Here is a 19480-nt window from a genome sequence, read left to right on the forward strand (position 1 = left end):
TCATTAAGGAGACCTTCCGATTTCTGACTATCACTGACTTAGCACGTTGCAAGCTCGCAACTATTAAAAAAATTACACCTTTGTTATGAGTCAGCAGAGAGCGGCTGCTTAGGGTAAAATAATTGCACTGCACCCTCTGACTATTTCAGAACTGGCTAGTTTGTGATCGTGAGCGCACATTCGCGACGTGACGTCTCAAAGCGACACTGGGTCCTTAATGAACGAATATTTTAAATTACGAGATACTCAGAATAATCAAAGATCTAAATTAATTCATAATTTATGACTTTTTTAATAAGAAACAAGATCTATTTGATTATCATTTGAAATTGGAGTCAGATTAAGCAGAGTTAAATTAATATTGAAACTAAAATTCTAATAAATTAAGTGAACTTCACTGAAGCGCTGAAAAGACATACACGCATTATCCCTTCGCCCAGGCCGTTAGACTCCGTCATTGGGCCAATGGGTGGCCTTTACAGTTACTAGCCACTCAGCATTTTCACTCACTGTAACACTCAGGTGTTAAAGGGATAGTTCACCCATAAATGAAAATTAGCCCATTATTTACTCACCCTCAAGTCATCCTAGATGTATATGACAATATACATGGATAGATGCACTAGACAATGGATAGATGCACTTTTATGATGGATAGATGCACTTTTATGATGGATAGATGCACTTTTTATAGACTTCAAAACAAAAACAGCCATTCACTGCCATTATAAAGCTTGGAAGAGCCAGGACATTTTATAATATAACTCCGATTGTATTTGTCTGAAAGAAGAATGTCATCTACACCTACGATGACTTGAGGGTAAGTAAACCATGAGGTAATTTTGCATTTTTGGGTGAACTATCCCTTTAGTGTCTAGCCCTGGTCCTCTGGGGTTCAGTAGGGATCTCCTCGGGCCGGGTGAAGCGGATCTCGTCGTCCAGCCCGCACCTAAATCCCTAAATAAGGCAGACGTCATCGCAGGCGGCGCGGTGGCAGGTGTTGATAAACTCTGTGACGTAGTGCTCCAGATAACTTCTGATAACTAATTTTTAAAAATAAAAATTGTCCCTCCATCTAGAAATTTGATGCCCCACATAAGGGCAATGTTAATGGACGCAATATCCATATAGTTATGTTTAGGTCCGGTCATCTGTCACAACTAATGTCAGTTGATGTCAAGATGTCAATTTTCCTATGCCAGACATTGCTTTTGACCACTACTATATATTAGTTTAAATTCAGTATCGACTTCTGAACCTCAATGCATGTATTTGTTGTGTTTTGTCCTGATCGTGTGTGTGTTAAAATCCCAAGGTTTTTCCCCATGTGCAACAGTAATCTACAGGTAAGTAACACGAGCCAACCAAATTGTCTAGCCTGAAGGAAAAAACAAACAAAAAACACAAGACATGGGAATCTTCATTATTATATAAGGTGTCTTTCTGTGAAGGAAAAGGAACAAGACAATAAAAATAAAAATATTAATATTATCATTCTTCAGATAAGTGTGGCGTTGCAGGTGCCCTGGTGGAAGTTCCATCATAAAAGTAATACAGTACAATCTGATCTGAACGAGTACCCTGGATTAAGATGGAAAACCCAGATAATCAAATTCATACTGTGATTATGCCATTCAATTGATCTGCTACCGGCAGGAAGTTGATCAAATCCCAAACATTTCCAGTTAAACAATGCCCTGTGATTACGTGAGAAGCTTTAGTGCTGATGAAATGAGATGATTTGTTGTAATTTCACCTCAAGCATTATTAACAAAATCCCCTGATATTATTTACAGTCACAGGGTGCTTCGTCCAAGACAAAAACACAAGTAGTATTACAGTAATGTAAGCCACTGAGTAGCATGAGATACTTTCTTATACTTATTATTAAACTTTAAATGAATAATTCAACCAAAATCCTGTCACATCTTACTCAGCCTCTTGGCTCTGGCTACTGTTATGGTGGTGCTTTATAAAGAGTTTTTTTTTTTTTTTTTTTTTACTCTTTACAGTAAGGTCACATTACTTAAGGTTAGTTAATGTGTCAACTAACGCCAACTAATAATGAGCAGTAATCTTTATTAATAGATAATAAAAGTACAACTGTTCATTGTTAGTTAATTTAAGCACAATTAGTAAATGTTAGTGTTAGTAAATATTGAGATTAACATAAACTAAGATTAAATGCTTTAGAAGTTTTTTTTCATTGTTAGTAAATGTTAACTAATATAGTTAATTAATGTTGACAAATGGAACCTTATTTGTCTTTATAAGTCTTTTTGTCATTTTGAAGGAAGGAAGAGTAATGCGATATGACATTTACAGTCAGTAAATGATGGTAAGTCTTCATTTCAAGGGCATTTATCAGAATGTATTTATTTTTTAAGGGGAGGAGGATTAGTGGAAATGATACATTCCTTTCAAGTCTCTTCATGCTGGACAAAATGAAACTGATGGACAACTTGTGAAACACCCAGAGGACTAAAACTGGGAAAGAGAAATCTATCTATCTATCTATCTATCTATCTATCTATCTATCTATCTATCTATCTATCTATCTATCGCACTTTCTTGTCAACTATTGAGAGTTCATGAATAAATTCATCCTTATAATTTTACGTTTTTTATAGATTTGTTTCACGTAGGAAACAAGACTATGATGTCAGCGAATCCACATGTTGATTCCAGAGATGATTTACCGGATTCTGCGATGATTTACCGGTCCTGTCATTGCGTTCTCAGTATCCGTGGATGAAGGGAAGCAAAACTGAATTATTCAGGATTTTTTTCTACGAGACTCGTTTTCTTTGAAACTCTCGGGCTTCAACCAATGAGCAGCGAGAGTGGGAGGAGCCGAGGACGCGCTCGAGAAGCTTTTACAGCAGATCCTCTCCTCAAACCCGCAGAAACACAACGGTGAGCCACAGGTTACAGGCTTCTGCTCATGCGCGACATTCATCATTCAGTAAGTAAGCAATTTCATGTATATATAATCACACACACTATATATATAATCTGATGTCTACTAATAGATATAGTGCAAATAAAATGATCATGATTTGGAGTTATTGATTTTAATTTACTGGGCTATTTTATGTTGAATTTGTCATTTTAAAGTCATACATTTTAAGCTGTTGTTTACAGTGTGTAATCACCCAATTTAACATCCTGTGGTTTTGTGGAAGCTGGTTTTGCTGCAAGCTGTATTTCTGCAACATGATGCACTTAAAAGGAGAGTTTTGTGCACAAAGGAATTTGGCAAAGTGTCATAGAATTGTCATAGTGGTAGTAATATGTTTAAAAAAAAAAAAAAAAAAACTTTTTTATAGTGAATAATATCATTTTCTCTAGTTATGCTGTATATGGGGGCTATAATAATTACATTCAAGGGCCAGTTGCATAAAATGCTCAGACTAATCTTACAAGTTAGTCATCTTTAAGACAAATCTCCTAACTGCTATTTGGTCAGAATGGTTCTTAAGACACAAATTGACTGTTTATGCAACTGGCATCAGTTTCTTATTTCTTTTTCTTTGTTAAAGGCTTTTATACAATTACATAACATTGTTTTGGTACCTGTCATGACATACAAATGGAAATCCTCCCCTGTAATCTGATGTATGCAGTAGAGCCTCTGTATGGTCTTTTTAAAAGGGTTAAATGGATTCAGCACTGTGAAGAATCTCTTGTTATTGTAGCTATGGGACTGAACATGTTTAAACCTGAGCTTAGTTCTTTGTTTTCATAAAGCTAGATACCACTTAAAAAGTACTATTGTATTACATGCGGTACCATAATAATGTTTTGTTTTATTTATATTTAATAATTTTCCAATTTTGTTCATTTATTTATTTTTAATTATTTAGAAATGTTTCACAAACTTAAGCCTAATCCCAGACTAAAACGCATGTTTGAGCTGTTTTAACTGAAAGCAACTTGCACTGATATATCTTTAAATATGTCCGTGCCATTGTTTCGTCTACAGATGCACACTTGTAATGTTTTTTCTAAAGCTCGTTTATAAAAGCTACTTAAACGTCCTATATTAACTAAAGCCCAATTTATACTTCTGCGTCCCCCAAAAATGTAACCACACGCCCGGAAGATCTGTGATTGGTCGGCTTTGTAGGATCGCGTTTCCTTCAACGCCGCCATTTTTAAAAACAGAAGTACACTGATGTACGATAAATGCCTGCACACAACAAACCAAATCGTTGAATCTACCGGCCGACATTCGAAAATATCTGAAATGCATTTCCTCGTCCATGTCTATCAGTGGCCAGACAAGCACAGAAAATTCACCCTCTTTTTGCCTCAACCGGTTTACGTATCATCTCCTCCGACGCCTTCTCTTGTTTCTGCATTTTAGTTTTAGTAATTTCACTAATTTTCGCCATTATTTGTTTAGCCTATACTCAAAGCAGCAGCGAAGAAACTCAACACAGTGGAACACTGAAACCCTACCGCCAACTAGTGTTTCAGTGGTGTAATTGCAGAGCAACCCAAACAGAACGCAGAAGTATAAATGCCCACGAGTGTTTCGGCTATGGTTTACACTTGACGCTGAAGTATAAATTGGCTTTAACATCTAATCCTGGTTTAATCCCTGTCTGTGAAACCAGGGCCATGTTTTTTGACATGGTATTCTTTGCAGTACCTTGGAGTACCACATGCATATCTAGAGTTTTTTGTAAAAGACAGTGACATATTCTTTTCAGATTTCACTATGATCTTAAAAGTACTCTGACATACAGAAACATGCAGAGTATTCCTAAAGACTGATCATAGTTGGGTAGTTTACACTTCTGTTTAAGGGTATGATGTATGAATTTCCTCATTCAGGCTAAAATGGATAATCTTTAGAAACCAATTCTTCTTAATTGTATAGAAAATGTTTGTGGCAGATTATGAGACTGGTTTCCCAAAGGTTGTTGGTTGAAACTCAAAAAAATAAAAAGGGGACTTACTAGAGTTTGTTTGCCAACCAGTTAACCCCGGGTTGCCCAAGGGTTACTCGCTATTTTTAACTTTGAGTGAGATTATCCACGTGGGTGTTGTTGTTGTTTTTCTTTTACTCATTAACTCACAAGTTTTTCCCAGTAACCTGGGGGAATCTGACTTATAAGTTCCTGTTCGTGTTCACAATCAAACAGCAAATGTTCACCAGCATGAGAGTGAAGAGTTTGATAACATCACCATTCCTCTCAGTCTCACTATGACCGTGTTAATGTAGAGATAAGAAATGTGTTTATAATTTTCATGCTTGCTTTCCTGAAGGTACTTTTTGCAAACTACTCAAAAATGTAGAATAGAGTTGACTCAAGTCACTGGTCAGGTCAATGGGGGTTAAAAAAAATGGTGTAGGAAGGAACGATAACAAAGAAACCGACAAGTTACACAATTAAATGTGTTATATATCAGTCTATCTGGACTCATTACATTATGAACATTTTAACTTTTTTTGTGTTCTCAACACATGAAAGCGGTAACACTTTACAATAAGACTCATTAGTTAACATTAGTTAACCTTAGTTAATTGAACAATACTTCTTCAGCATTTATTAATCTTAGGTAATATTAATTTCAACATTTACTAATACATTAATAAAATCAAAGGTTGTATTTGTTAACATTAGTTAATGCACTGTGAACTAACATAAACAATCAATGAACAGCTGTATTTTTATTAACTAACATTAACAAAGATTGAAAAATGTATTGCTCATTCATGTTAGTTAGTGCATTAACTAATGTTAACTAATGAACCTTATTGTAAAGTGTTACCATGAAAGCTTTGCTATGGTGTCTGTTAAGGAAATTGAGTAATGTGTGTAAGAAACTGGATAAGCATCATTTAGAAAGAGATCTTCCTTTCTGAGGAAGAACGCTCACTGTATTTCTGAGATAATCTACCTGGGGTTCTTTAGGTTTTGTCCCACATGTGAATCAGTTAATATGCTAAATCATCGAGTCACGGAGATGCCATTGGTCTGACTCATGCAGGTCACGTGACAAATCAACAACAACAACAAAACTGCTTTGTAATAGTCATTAATGTAGACTCTTTTGGTTCAGTCTTTGTAAATCATGAAGTGAATCGCTGCTGAATCATTGTGGGTTATGACATCAGTGACCAGTTCTGCTCATAGATACACGCTCAAACTCTTCATTACAGCTCAGTTTGGGCTTCAGATCAGGAGGATTGTGTGTGATTTCAGACTGATGTGTTGTCTTTACCTGCAGGGTCAATGAGGGGAACGTGGGTCTTCATATTTCAGGCTCTGCTATGGCCTGCCGTCTCAGTCTCAGGTATGACTAATATGCATTACACATATCTGTCTGCTTTAAATGATAAAAGATTAATCTAGAAACTGCTAATACGAGAAAAAGGTTTCAACTGAGAGTGACAAACTGCTTAGATTTGTCAGGATAGTCAGAGATCTCATCAAACACTTCTCATCAAATGACCTGAGCTGCTATTCACATTTATTTTAGCTTCATTATAATAATCTTACTGATGATGACTAGAGTAGGCTAACTCATTTAAAATAAAGTTGATAAAACGCAACTGAGAACTCCAGTACGTCTCATGAGCTGTGAAAGTGCAACATCTGAGCAAGAAAATTTACCTTTGAGCATTTCACTTCCAGTTCTGAACTCTGGTGAAGTTGTCTTATACCTATCTAATGTTTTAAATGGCTCTGAATATGCTTTTTACACTTTCTTCACTGTGTAATGTTGCTGTTTGAGCATGAAAAAGCTCTGCAAAGTTACAAAGTCCCTCCAGCGGGAGTTCTCCTCTATATCAGTGTCAGTGTTTCTGAACTCCCTGAAACTCCTCCAGTCTTTAGTTTCTTCCGGGAACGAACATGTCACAATATTCCTCATTTGAGTAATCCGTATGCAGAATAAAGGGACGGGGCCTGGTCGAGTTAGTTAGTAGTGTGTTGAAACTGGTGGTTAAGGTAAGGGGGAGGGACATTTCACAAACACGCTCAAAGCGCTCGACCAATCACAACACACTGCTCCAGCCGACCAATCAGAGCACAGTGTGCTTTTCAGAAGGAGGGGCTTCATAGAGACAGGAAGTAAACCGAGCGTTACTGACAGACTGGTAAAAGAGGAGCTGCAATGATGGAGAATATGGGACAAATAATGTTTTTTTTGTTTTTTTTTACATTCAAGCATGAAAACATTCTAGTAAAGCCCAAAAATTAAAAATCAAGACTTTGAAAAAGGGCATAATGTGTCCCCTTTAAAATAATTTTTTTTTTTCATCCTCTCTTCCTCTAGGCCTGTTTACAGTGAATGTACAGAAGAGTTCTTACGAGGCAGAGCTGCACGGGGACGTCGAGCTAGTGTGTGTGTTCTCCGCGGTCAAACAACCCTCAGACCTCACCGTCATATGGACCCGCATCAACCCGAAGCCAGACGTGGACGTGTATCGGCTCGAGAAAGGCACAGAAAACACCATTTACACCAATGATGAGTTCAGAAAGCGGGCGCAGCTCATCCATGAACAGCTGGACAAAAACCGAGCGGTTTTACACTTGAAAAAGCTTCAGATAAAAGATTCGGGAACATACCGGTGTATCGTGAAAGAGGAACATGAGGGAGACTACAAGCAAGTCACGCTCAATGTTACAGGTGCTTTTGCCTTACAAAACACATTTTTATAGCCGTTTTTAGGTGTCAGTTGATTGTTTTGCAGTTTAATTAACTGCTGCAATGCATTATGGGACACTTAATAGTACTCTTTCTACTGATGACACACTAGCTACAGTATATGTGGTATTGAATTCTAAATAAAAAAAAATGTATTCATATATTAAACAGCAATGTTTTCGGTTTCATATACTTATGCTGCAGTGCATTAATTTATATATATACTACACATTTTGGCAAATGTAGAATTTGTCTTGGTAGAGTTCGGGGTTAGTTCAATGCATAAAGTAAATTTGCATACTGTATTTGCACAATATACATCATACTACAAAAATAGACCTAGTATAGTATTCCAAACCCATCCACAATCCTGAACACATTTTCATATGTTTCTCTTTAACTTGCACCTTGCATATAACTTATGTACTGTATTACGTTTATGTTTTCCAGCTCCTTATACTCCCATAAAGAAAAGAGTGAGGAAAGTGGGTCAGGATGAAGTGGAGCTCTCCTGTGAGTCTCAGGGATTCCCGTCACCTCAGGTTTTCTGGAGCGACGGTCAGAACACGAACCTCACGGAGATGTCCAACAGCTCTGCGCACTATACAGACGAGGACCTGGTCAAAGTGTTCAGCACGCTGACGGTGAGACGAGATCTCGTGAACAACTACACCTGCTCTTTCCTCAGGAGCGGGGAGATCCAGCAGACGGCCTCCTTCAGCATCCCAGGTGTGTTCACTACTATAAGGCCTGATATATATATAACGATAAATATATATACGCTGCGTCCGGAATCACATACTGTGTGAGTAGGCTCTGAATTTACTTTGTGACTGTTTAAAAAAGTATGTTCTATATAGAATGAAGACGGGTAGTATGGATGAAATTTGGATGTATTACATTCGCCATGTTGTTTCTGTCATGTGACCCACCAGTGTCAGTTACGTCGCTTCACTGTCTCTTCATAAATCATCTCCCGTGGCCTCATGGGATAGTTAAAGGGTTAGTTCACCCAAAAATGAAAATTATGTCATTAATGACTCACCCTCATGTCATTCCAAGCCCGTAAGACCTCCGTTCGTCTTCGGAACACAGTCATTAATGACATAATTTTCATTTTTGGGTGAACTAACCCTTTAAGTGTCCATCGTATGCACACTTGAGAATCTCAGCGGAAGTAGTAGGTCATCCGTGTACTTTTTGCCAACTCATGAGTACTGTGAATTCTGACATTCTTTTTTTGTCACTCACTGTTTTTCGCCTACTATAAATAGTAGGGAATTATGTGATTTCGGATGCAGCCAATGATTTTTTTTTTCTTCCAGTGGATGAACCATATAAACATTATCAGCCAATCAAGGCCATCCAGCTTTAAAGAGCTTGAGTATATGAAGCGACAGAGGGTGTTTACTTGAGAAGCAAAATGACTCAAGTCTTGTTTTTGGAAAAATGTATCAGAATTAAGTGAGTTTATGCTTGAAACAAGAACAAATCTCTGCAAATGGGATCTGAAAAATAATCAAGCTTTCCCCTTGATTATTTAGTTTATTGTTCTGACCCCATTGGTAGATGTTTGTTTTTGTTTCAAGCATAAACTCACTTAATTTGTATCTATTTCTATTCTATTTTTAAATCATTTTGCTTCTCCAGTAAATGTATGTTGATTTAAGAATGTTTAAATATTTTCAATGGAAAACAAGACAAAAATACTAAGTAGGAAAATATGTATCAGTCCGATGGGAAACAAACGCTTGATATCATGAGCACTTCTGAGAAAGAAGTGATCTCTATAAAATGAAAATGTGAAAATAACTATCAACCTACAGATGTGAAAGTTGCCTGTGTTTTCCATCGCTTATGGCTTGTGTGAGGCAGATTTTCCTTGAAGTGTTTCTGCAATGAGGGGGCAGATGATATGAAAGATTTTCCTTGAAGTGTTTCTGCAATGAGGGGGCAGATGATATGAAATGTGCAGAATTAAGACACACACGCACATAAAAAAACGGACCTGTTTCCGATAAATATGGAGGCTTTGTTACTGTTTTTTTCCAGCAGACTCGAGTCTCAATGTGAATACGGTTAGAATATCAAGTTTCACCCTAAAGCAAGTGTTCATCTTTCAAAGTCTGAAAGGAAATATCTTCTGTTACGTAACAAAGTTACACATTATGCCACGTTTTTTTGCATTCAGTGCATGATCACATTCAGTAGAAGTGCTGATAGAGTAGTACTGCGATTAGCTTTAATTTAATTTTTGTTTATTGGCAGAAATGTATAGCTCTGATTGGATGAGCCGTATCGAAACAGTGTTATTATCATTAACTAAAACCATTAAAAAAAAATGTTGAAAAAAAAAAACTGAAATAAAAAAAAAAAAAAAAAAAACTTAAACTTATTTTATGTCAGCTAGTTTCCAAGGTAACATTAATAACAATAATAACAAAAAATAAACTTAAACTATATAGACCTTATGAGCCAGAGAAACGAGGGCGCCGCCAACTTTAGAATATTGTCTTTTAACTTCCGTTTTTGCGGTCGCTCTGTATATTTCTATGGCATCGCTGTCCAGGAGTAATTAGCTTTTGAAGTGGATTTACTTAATGTAAAGTTAACGAAAGTTATCATGAGGACTGTAATGTTTAAAGCAGATGACTAAACAAATGTCAGTAGTCCGGGAAGATTTTAAAACGAGCCGTTCATTAATAAACACGCAAAATCGCTGTGAAAATACAGACCGGAAGTCAAAAGACAACGAGCGCAGCGCTGAAAAGGGGCGGAGCTACATAAGGTCTATAGAAGTATTTTTTTTTAAACACAACAAAATTACTAATACGTGAACTAAAATGAAAATGAAAATATAGAATATAATGAAAATAAAATATATAAAAATATATCTAAAGAAAATATAAAAATAACATCTAATTCAAAATATTAACAAAACTATAGTAGTATTTCAAATACATTAAAACAGCACTGGTTCAAAGCTGTTGTAAAATAGCTTATATATAAAACTATCTTCATTACGTTGAAATAAAAAAAAACTTTCATTTCAAATAGTTATTATATATATATGTGTGTGTGTGTGTGTGTATTTATATTTAAATTGAACTTTTTGATGATTCATTTGTGGCAGTTTCTGTCCCACTGGAAAATCCATCATGAGCTTATAATGAAGACAGATATTGAGTGCAGTTTAACAGCAGTGTTTCTCATTTCCACAGATGAAATCCTTCATGAATGCTCTGCTCAGTACGCGTGGATCGGAGCCGTGGTCGTCGTGCTGTTAGCCATAACCTTCATCTACGTCATTCTGCGGAGGAGGAGCAATGGTACTTGGATAACAGTGCACATTCACTTACATACTTAAAAAAAATCATTTGTGACATATAGCCTACCATAGTAATACCATGATTTTTGGACTTAGAGTAACTTAGAGTACCATGTAGAGTACCAAGTATCAAAACCACTGATTTTATCACTGTTCTTCACAGTCCATTAAAGCGTGTCATTTGGCAAGTCTCGATCAGATCTGGTGAAGTTTTTAGGTGTAGCCGCTGTGGATTTGCTTGATTGATTTATAGTTTGTTTGTGAGAGTAATCATGTGAGTCAACATCATATGATATTAAATACCTTACAGAAGGAATCCCCTGTTGGATCACTATCAGGAAATAGATACTCAGGTTTTATCAGCTGACAGGTCAAAAACTCATTAGTCATTCACGTGCATGTGTTACTAGACACTTCTGAAAAAAGATGAACCTTGAAAATTCATAAATTACATTTTGTACATGCACACATCTAAACATTATGAAACCAAAACCTGCAGAAACAGGAATGACCCAGTAAATTACCCTTAACTAACCTCAGCCGTTACTGACCAATCCTACCATAGCATTGCCATATTAATATTATCAGTCATGACTTTGGGTTATGTTCATAAAACATACTAATACAGTTCTCTTACTATTTCTGCCATAGGCCTATATAGTGCTGCACTTCTTGTAAATCACTCTGTTGTCATGTGACATCCATGTAACAAAGACTCTATTTTTAAACCAGTTATTGTTGAATGTTGTTTACTGCTTCACTTACTATTTTTAATGGATCATATTCCATCCCAAATATAGCCCGAGATTGATGTTATAGAAAGCAGTTTTGTGAGTCAGCATGTGACGTGTAAACAGAGAGTCCCCAGTTTATCAATCTTCAGTATTTGCAGGAAACAGTTTACAGTTTAAACAAGCACAGTTTACGTCACAGGTGAATCCCACATCAGTCACTCACGTGCAGAGCAACTTTGGCAACCGGTTACTCAACTATCTTAACTAACTAAAAATTCCTAGAAATCACATACATATGAACACTGTACATATACACACTGAACATATGCTGTTGTTACTCTGAGGTTTATACGTGAGTAGAAACACATTTTTTTTAGGTTTCCTGACAAAACATATTTTCCCCAAGTGATCCTGACACTGCAAAACATTTGTCCGTTTCACGATTATGAGCTGAATGCTGAACAGAAGAATCATCAACAGCTTATGATCAGAAGATATGACTATGCAAAAATTCTGTTTCGTATCCTCTTTTAATGTGCAGCCATGGGTGAATTCCAATAAATAATGATAAAACATGTATGTGATCTGTTTCTCTATCTATTCCCAGGTCAGAAAAGCAGACGAAATGAATCATCTAAATGTGCTTTACTGTTCCCGCGCTCGCCCTCTGACAACACTGACTGTGAGTTTCTCACATTTACATCGGTCGTTTCCCGCACAGTAGTTAATTTTGCTTATGATATGAATTTCACTATGAAGTGTCACTAAAAAGTATACTGTAAAAACAAAACAATATATTTCCTGTGGACGTTGAGAGCTTGCATATATATTTGTATATAAAGTACATTTATATATTTGTATATAAAGTACATTTTAAAATATAAATATGTCAACATGTGTGTGTATGTATATATATATATATATATATATATAAAAGTATATTATATAAGTCATGCTGATATGTTTTATATTTTATCAATAATATTAAAAGTACATTTCAAAATATATATAAATATTAGAAATATATAAAATATATCAACATGACTATATATATATATATGTATATATATATATATATATATACACACACACACATACAGGTTTTTATATATATATATATATATATATATATATATATATATATATATAAAGTATATTTTTAATAAATATATCAGTATTTTATCAATAATATATGTAACATATCAACATGACTTAAAAAATATAAATATATTACCTTTACATAAATGTATATATTGATATACTCATGCCTTTTTTTAAATATTTTTAATCAAAATATATTTATATTTTTAGAAATACATTTTGCATTTACCCAAACTGTATTTTAAGATTGGAAATATATGTTATTGCTCCTTGAAGTACATTTTGTAATATATTTTGACATTTTAAGGTTTAAACTTAATACATTTTCAATTTACTTAACCTGCATATAACAACTTATATATTACATTTAGCGCATATTTTACATTTATTTTTGCTGTACGTTTTGAACTTGCAGAATAACTTTAAGGCATTTATTTTTATTGTACCTCAGCACAATAAACTCTCTATTCATTTCATTGAACAGTATTTCTCTTATGCATGAATGTCTCTTTCATTCCCAGCTTTACTGACAGTGAACGAGAACAGACCACAAGCATGCCACATAACCTCAGAAGGTAAAGCATGTTTTATGAGTAGGAGTTAATGGTTAAACAGCTGATGCATGTTCAGTTCAGTAGAAACCGGAAATATGATGATTACCCTTGAGCCTTTTACCCCTGACTGCGACAGCACACTGTTTTGTTCTATCATTTGTCTCATTTCCTACTGTAAATAGCAAATAAAAGTGTCTACATCGCATTCTGAAGCACATCTGGAGGCTTCATGTGATCGTGAATCACTGAAGCGGGTCATGAATTCAGCTGATCTGAGCATTAGTCAAGTGGAAGAGCTCTTGTGACTCTTGTTTGTCTTTGATTTGTGCAGAACCTGCAGAAAACCCTCCGTCTCTGAGGCACGTACAGACACAGCAGTATTCACAGATCGACACGGACGCAGACGCGGACGTGGAAAAGAGACTTGAGTCATTTGCACTTTACAGCAAGTGAGTGATTGATATGGGAGAAATAAGAATCTGACTCACTTAAACATGTGAAGAATTACTCACGTGTTTCTGTTGAATCAAAATATAAAAGATAAACTTCCTTAGAAAAATCAACAATTACTATTCTTAAGGACAATACACACACACACACACACACACACACACACCCACTCATGTTTTCACTATCTTTCTATCTTTGTGGGGACTTTCCATGGACATAATGGTTTTTATACTGTACAAACTTATATATTCTCTCCCTTACTCTAAGCCACACACACACACACACAGACACTTACCCTACACCTACACCTACACCTACACCTAAACCTACCCATCACACACACACATACACACACACAAACACCCTACACCTAAACCTACCCATCACACACACACACACACACACACACACACACCCACCCATGTTTGATTCACTATCTTTCTATCTTTGTGGGGACTTTCCATGGACATAATGGTTTTTATTTGGTACAAATTTATATATTCTCTCCCTTACTCTAAGCCACACACACACACACACACACACACACACACACACACACACACACACACACACACAGACACTTACCCTACACCTACTCCTACACCTAAACCTACCCATCACACACACACACACAAACACCCTACACCTAAACCTACCCATCACTCACACACACACACACACACACACACACACACACACACACACACACACTAACCCTACACCTACACCTAAACTTACCCATCACACACACACACTAACCTACACCTAAACCTACCCATCACTCACACACACACACACACACACACACACACACACACACACACACACTAACCCTACACCTACACCTAAACCTACCTATCACACAAAACTTTATACATTTTTACATTTTCATAAAAACTAATTCTGTATGATTTATAATCTTGTTTGCTCATGGAGACCTCAATTTAGGTCCTCAATCTAAGAGTCAGTGTGTATTTAGGTTGAAAGTGTTATTTATTTATTTTTCCCAATAATCTATCTCTTAATGGTTGGTGAGGGTCGAGTAATTGTGTTGATTTTGATAGTTTTGTTCTGAAGAAAAGAAGTGTCTGTTTCCAGAGATCTGCTGAAACACACAGCACTGGCTGATTGACAGATTACCTCAACAAACACACATTACTCATTGATTTCCATGTTAATCCATGTCTTAACTTCCTCTCAATTCCAGAGATGACCAATCGCTAAACATCAGCTCCATCCTTCCCGACACGAGGCAGGTTATCCTTCTTCTTGGAGAACCAGGCAGCGGGAAAACCACCGTGGCCCAAATCCTGTCGTCCTTCTGGGCCGGAAGGATCACGGCAAACGCCTTCAGCGTTCCCCCGCTCCATCTGGTCCTGCTGGCGGACTGTAGCGGAGCGGAAGGAGACCTTTTCCAGCTGCTAAAGTCCAGAGTTCATTACGAAAAAGCATTAGTGTCTGACCTCAGAGAGACGCTTCTGGGGCCGGCGGATTGTTTGCTCATCCTGGACGGATATCGGGAGGGAAATAAGGACTTGGATGAAACTCTCGAGGGGTTTCTGACTGAGCGACAGATGTGCAGGGTGTTAGTGACGTCCCGTCCAGGACAGTGTCCATCCCTGGAGAAAACCGTCAGGACAGTGTTGCAACTCAAACAGAGCTCGGGAGAGTCATGAGGAAACTGGATACATTTCATGTTTGCATTGACAGTGATCCTGCTATTTCATGTTAAAGCATTGTCCCGGGTCGTTGGATCTGCTGCCTTTCGCTTCTCTGGAAATTTTTTCACCAGACTTTTGGTAAAGACTTTGGCTGGAGATCAAGCTATTTCGCAACATACTTGAATTCAGTTGTGTTATTAAAATACCAAGTACAAGAAAAGAGAAATGAGATCATGATAATAAAATGTTACACTCTAAAAGGTGATAACATACTAATGTCATCTTAACTTGTGAAATTAATCTTTTCAGTTGATTCAGTGTTGTTAAATCAACCACTTCATTTAGATTGTACCTTCTTAACCTGCTTCTGATCTGGCAGTAATACATGTGGTTTAAGCGTTACAGGAATAAAGCAGATCTGATTTATGCTTTCAACAAAATAGTTACAAAATAACCATAACTACCATTTTATCTGACAGATCATTAGATCAAAAGATGATTGTGCAGAAACAAATTCTCTGTTAGTCATACTTCAAACTTTCTGTGACAACAGTTGGACTTTTATACAGTGCTGTCTGTGTATTTCTATATATATATATAGAGAGAGAGAGAGAGTTATATTTTATACTTGCATATTTTTTATAGTTTCATTTATTGATGTAAAATGTCATGGTTTTTGATAAAAGAAAGAAATGAGAGTGGAAACTGTACGTTGATTATTTTATACTCTTTCAGAAGCTTTTTCGAGCATTTTGAGGGGTTTGATCCGTGCACAATCTTCACAGAAAGCTTTATCTCACACACAGCGTTGTTTGTTTCACTTTCATTATGCTTTGATGCTCACAGGATTAACTTCCATTTCTGAGAAAGTACACTCTGCTTTAACTGGCAGCGGCTAAAAGGGAAGTGCATGTTTCCCGCAAGGGGAGGATGTAAAAAAATGCCTGAATGTCATCTGGATGTACTTTATCAGCTATTGCACTAGTGCAGGACGCCAAACATTTTAAACTATTGACAGCACTAAAGGAGAACTGAATGCTGGAGTTCAGTTGAGCAACATTTAAAGCTTTGTGTAACAGCAATAACAGACAGGGAGAATTCAGCTACAAAAAAAAGAAACATTAAACGTAATGAATGCAAAGCCGTTGTGATGCCAAACCCCCTCATGGAGAAAAAGCTGTTCTGTCAATGAGCGCTTATCAGGATCAACTAAACACTGGATTTTCAAAAGTATGTGAAGTTGGCAGCACCATTGTTGCAGTAAACATGAATGAATTGCATTGGCCGTCTGGTCTGGGACATAAACTGTACATTTTCATTCGCCTAAGCATGATGCAGAAACCAAACAAACAGTGACTGGTTGCTTTACATGTCAGTCAGACGGCCAATGAAAAGGTTGCATTACTAACATATCTCATTGCATGAAGTCTTAAATAAGGAAATTATTTTAACTTTTGCCGCAAGTTAATGTCTGTCTATTAATTAAAAAACACAAAGGAAAGCCATGGGATTATGGTAAAGGGTCAAAGGTCATCACCAACCAATATGTTTTGAAAGTATCACATAGTTTTTAAAGATCTGGTCACTGTAATATCTACTCTATATCTGACTCTAAAAGGTGTAACCTAATAGTCTATTAGTCATATTAAATAATAATTTGACTCCCCAGACAGCAACATAGTGTCGGCCTAGATCCGGCCCACATCTGGGCCATATGGGATCTACGTGTACCAGATGTGGGCAGGATCTGGGCCGACACTATGTTGCTGTCTGGGTCGGGTTATTTAGATGTTACCAAGCACATTTCAGGCTACCCGACAAACACTGCAACCAGACTAGATTATGCAAGACAGAAGTGTGTGGGCATCGAGGGATTCCCCATGGCTTCTGACCGCTGATATTTCCTTATTCCTAATTCAATGAGACTTAAAAACAAGCAGAAAAAAAGGAACGAATACTGCTTTTGTTTTTTTTTCTGATTTAAGTTATGCTATCCTCAAACCACATATATGCAAAGGTACGGGATGGATAAACCCCCTCAAACTCCCAGTGTTGTTAGTGAACTGAACAACATTTTCAGCAGTAAATCATCTAAATGCAACCGTCACTTGAGTCCCGATTCAGAGGCCGCATTCCCTGCAAACCTTATTTAAAGCATTGTGATCTATATATCATCATCATTAGATCAAATATATATGATATAAGATTTTCTGCATGCAAAGTTGTGTGATTGACAACTGTATTTAAAGTAAACTGTGTGTACAGAATTCAGGAGTGACTCCAGATCTTACGCTGGTCTCCAAAATGATATCTTTAGTTTGGGTCTGCACTAATTTCATTTTAATCCAGAAATCAATAGCTAAATTTGTCTGTGGCAAATTCATTTGTAAAGTGCATCTGTCAGTCCTGTATAAAATCAAACCGTGTGCGTAGAGAATGTGTTTAAACACTCAGATGACCAGAGGCATACAGCACATTCTTATCTGCAAATTATCTGCCTTTTTTTTTTTTACATTTAAAAGGAGTCACTATTGTTGATGAATTTGCAGATAAGAATGTGCTATTTCTATTGCTTCACTCCATTTCCTTCTTGTCTCCTCACATAAACACTATTGTTAATTCAATTCTTGTGAAGCAGCTGCTTTTTCTGGCTTAAACAACAAGTCTGTTGAGTTAAAAGTGCTCATTGGTCCATGCATGTGACCTCAGGCCTTTACGATCAGACTGGACTAAACGGTGCTTTCCAGACCTCTTTATTCTGACTTTTGTTAACCTCTGCTGGTCAAGAAGAACCACAGACACGATCAGCAAGGGGAAATAAAATAAAAAAACATTTATTATAAAAAAAACGTGTCTGTGGTTCATCATGTCCTGCATGCAGAGGTTACCAGAAGTCTGAATCAAGCTTTTTCTTTCTTTAAAAATGGGCACTTTTGGCTGTGTGGGCTTTTAGAAAATCTTTTCACACTGAAACTAGTTTGCTCTAGTTGAATTAGTCCACTGCCAGTCTCCAACAGAGAACATACATGCATCACATAAAGAGTTACTTTTTTAAGTAAAAAAGGGGGGTACACGCCATATGCAGGATTTAATAATTATATTTTCACACAAAATTACAGCTTGCTTGGAAATGATGTATAACTAAAACATTGTCTTATCTTAATGTTCTTCACACATGCACAAGCTAAAGAAACGCTTGACGTGTGCTTGTATTTCCATGCATTATTAAACACAGGGAGTTTATTTGCAGGACAGGCGACTGCAAACACTGAAGCCTTTCAGCACGCAGAATAAAGACACGAATCATGATTCGATTTTTTAATCGAGACACTTTTGCAATGAGAACTGCATGGTCAAAATGATACAAACTAAATGGGCAGCAACTGTGTGCATCATCAGCACAAACACACACATATATATTTAAAAATGTATTTAAAAAAAAATACAAAAAAGGGCAAAAAATGTGTCACTAATATAGATGTGAAAATCTATTTATATATATATATATTTAGATAATTATTAATAGTATAAATTATAATTAGGTTATTATTAATTCATTTATTAACATGTATATATTTATTCTTCACATATTATATATTTGTATAAATACATTTATATTGTCCGAAATATATTTTTAAGAAATACATTGTTTATTTTCCTCACATGTTTTTGTTAAATATTAGATTTTTTTTTTATAAATACATTTATATTGTCCAAACTATTTTTTTTTTTTTTTTTTTTTTTAAGCCTTTTGGGTAAATACAAGATTGGAAAAGCATATTGTCCCTTGAAGTACATTTTCTAATACATTTTAACACGTAAAGGGTTAAATAAAAGTTGTTTTTGATATATATATATATATATATATATATATATATATATATATATGCAAGCACACACCTGCCTAGTCATGCTTTGACAGAGAGAGAGTTTCAGGAAATTTTCCCAGCAGAGATAATGTTCACTAAATAATCATAAACATGTCCT

General features: G+C 36.1%; 1 protein-coding gene across 1 annotated transcript; it reads left to right on the forward strand.

Annotated features, from left to right (window-relative positions):
* The first annotated feature begins 2869 nt into the window (after positions 1-2869).
* On the forward strand, positions 2870-16191 carry LOC311097853 (programmed cell death 1 ligand 1). The gene is made up of 9 exons (XM_084137806.1): positions 2870-2965; positions 6244-6309; positions 7294-7647; positions 8116-8394; positions 10887-10994; positions 12335-12409; positions 13350-13403; positions 13714-13831; positions 15040-16191. Exons 2-9 carry the CDS (start codon positions 6249-6251, stop codon positions 15506-15508), a joined length of 1518 nt encoding a protein of 505 aa, XP_083993932.1. The 5' UTR covers positions 2870-2965; positions 6244-6248; the 3' UTR covers positions 15509-16191.
* Positions 16192-19480: the final 3289 nt, after the last annotated feature.

The sequence above is a fragment of the Abramis brama genome (assembly GCF_963993115.1).
Source record: "Abramis brama genome assembly, chromosome: 15".
Lineage (NCBI taxonomy): Eukaryota > Metazoa > Chordata > Actinopteri > Cypriniformes > Leuciscidae > Abramis > Abramis brama.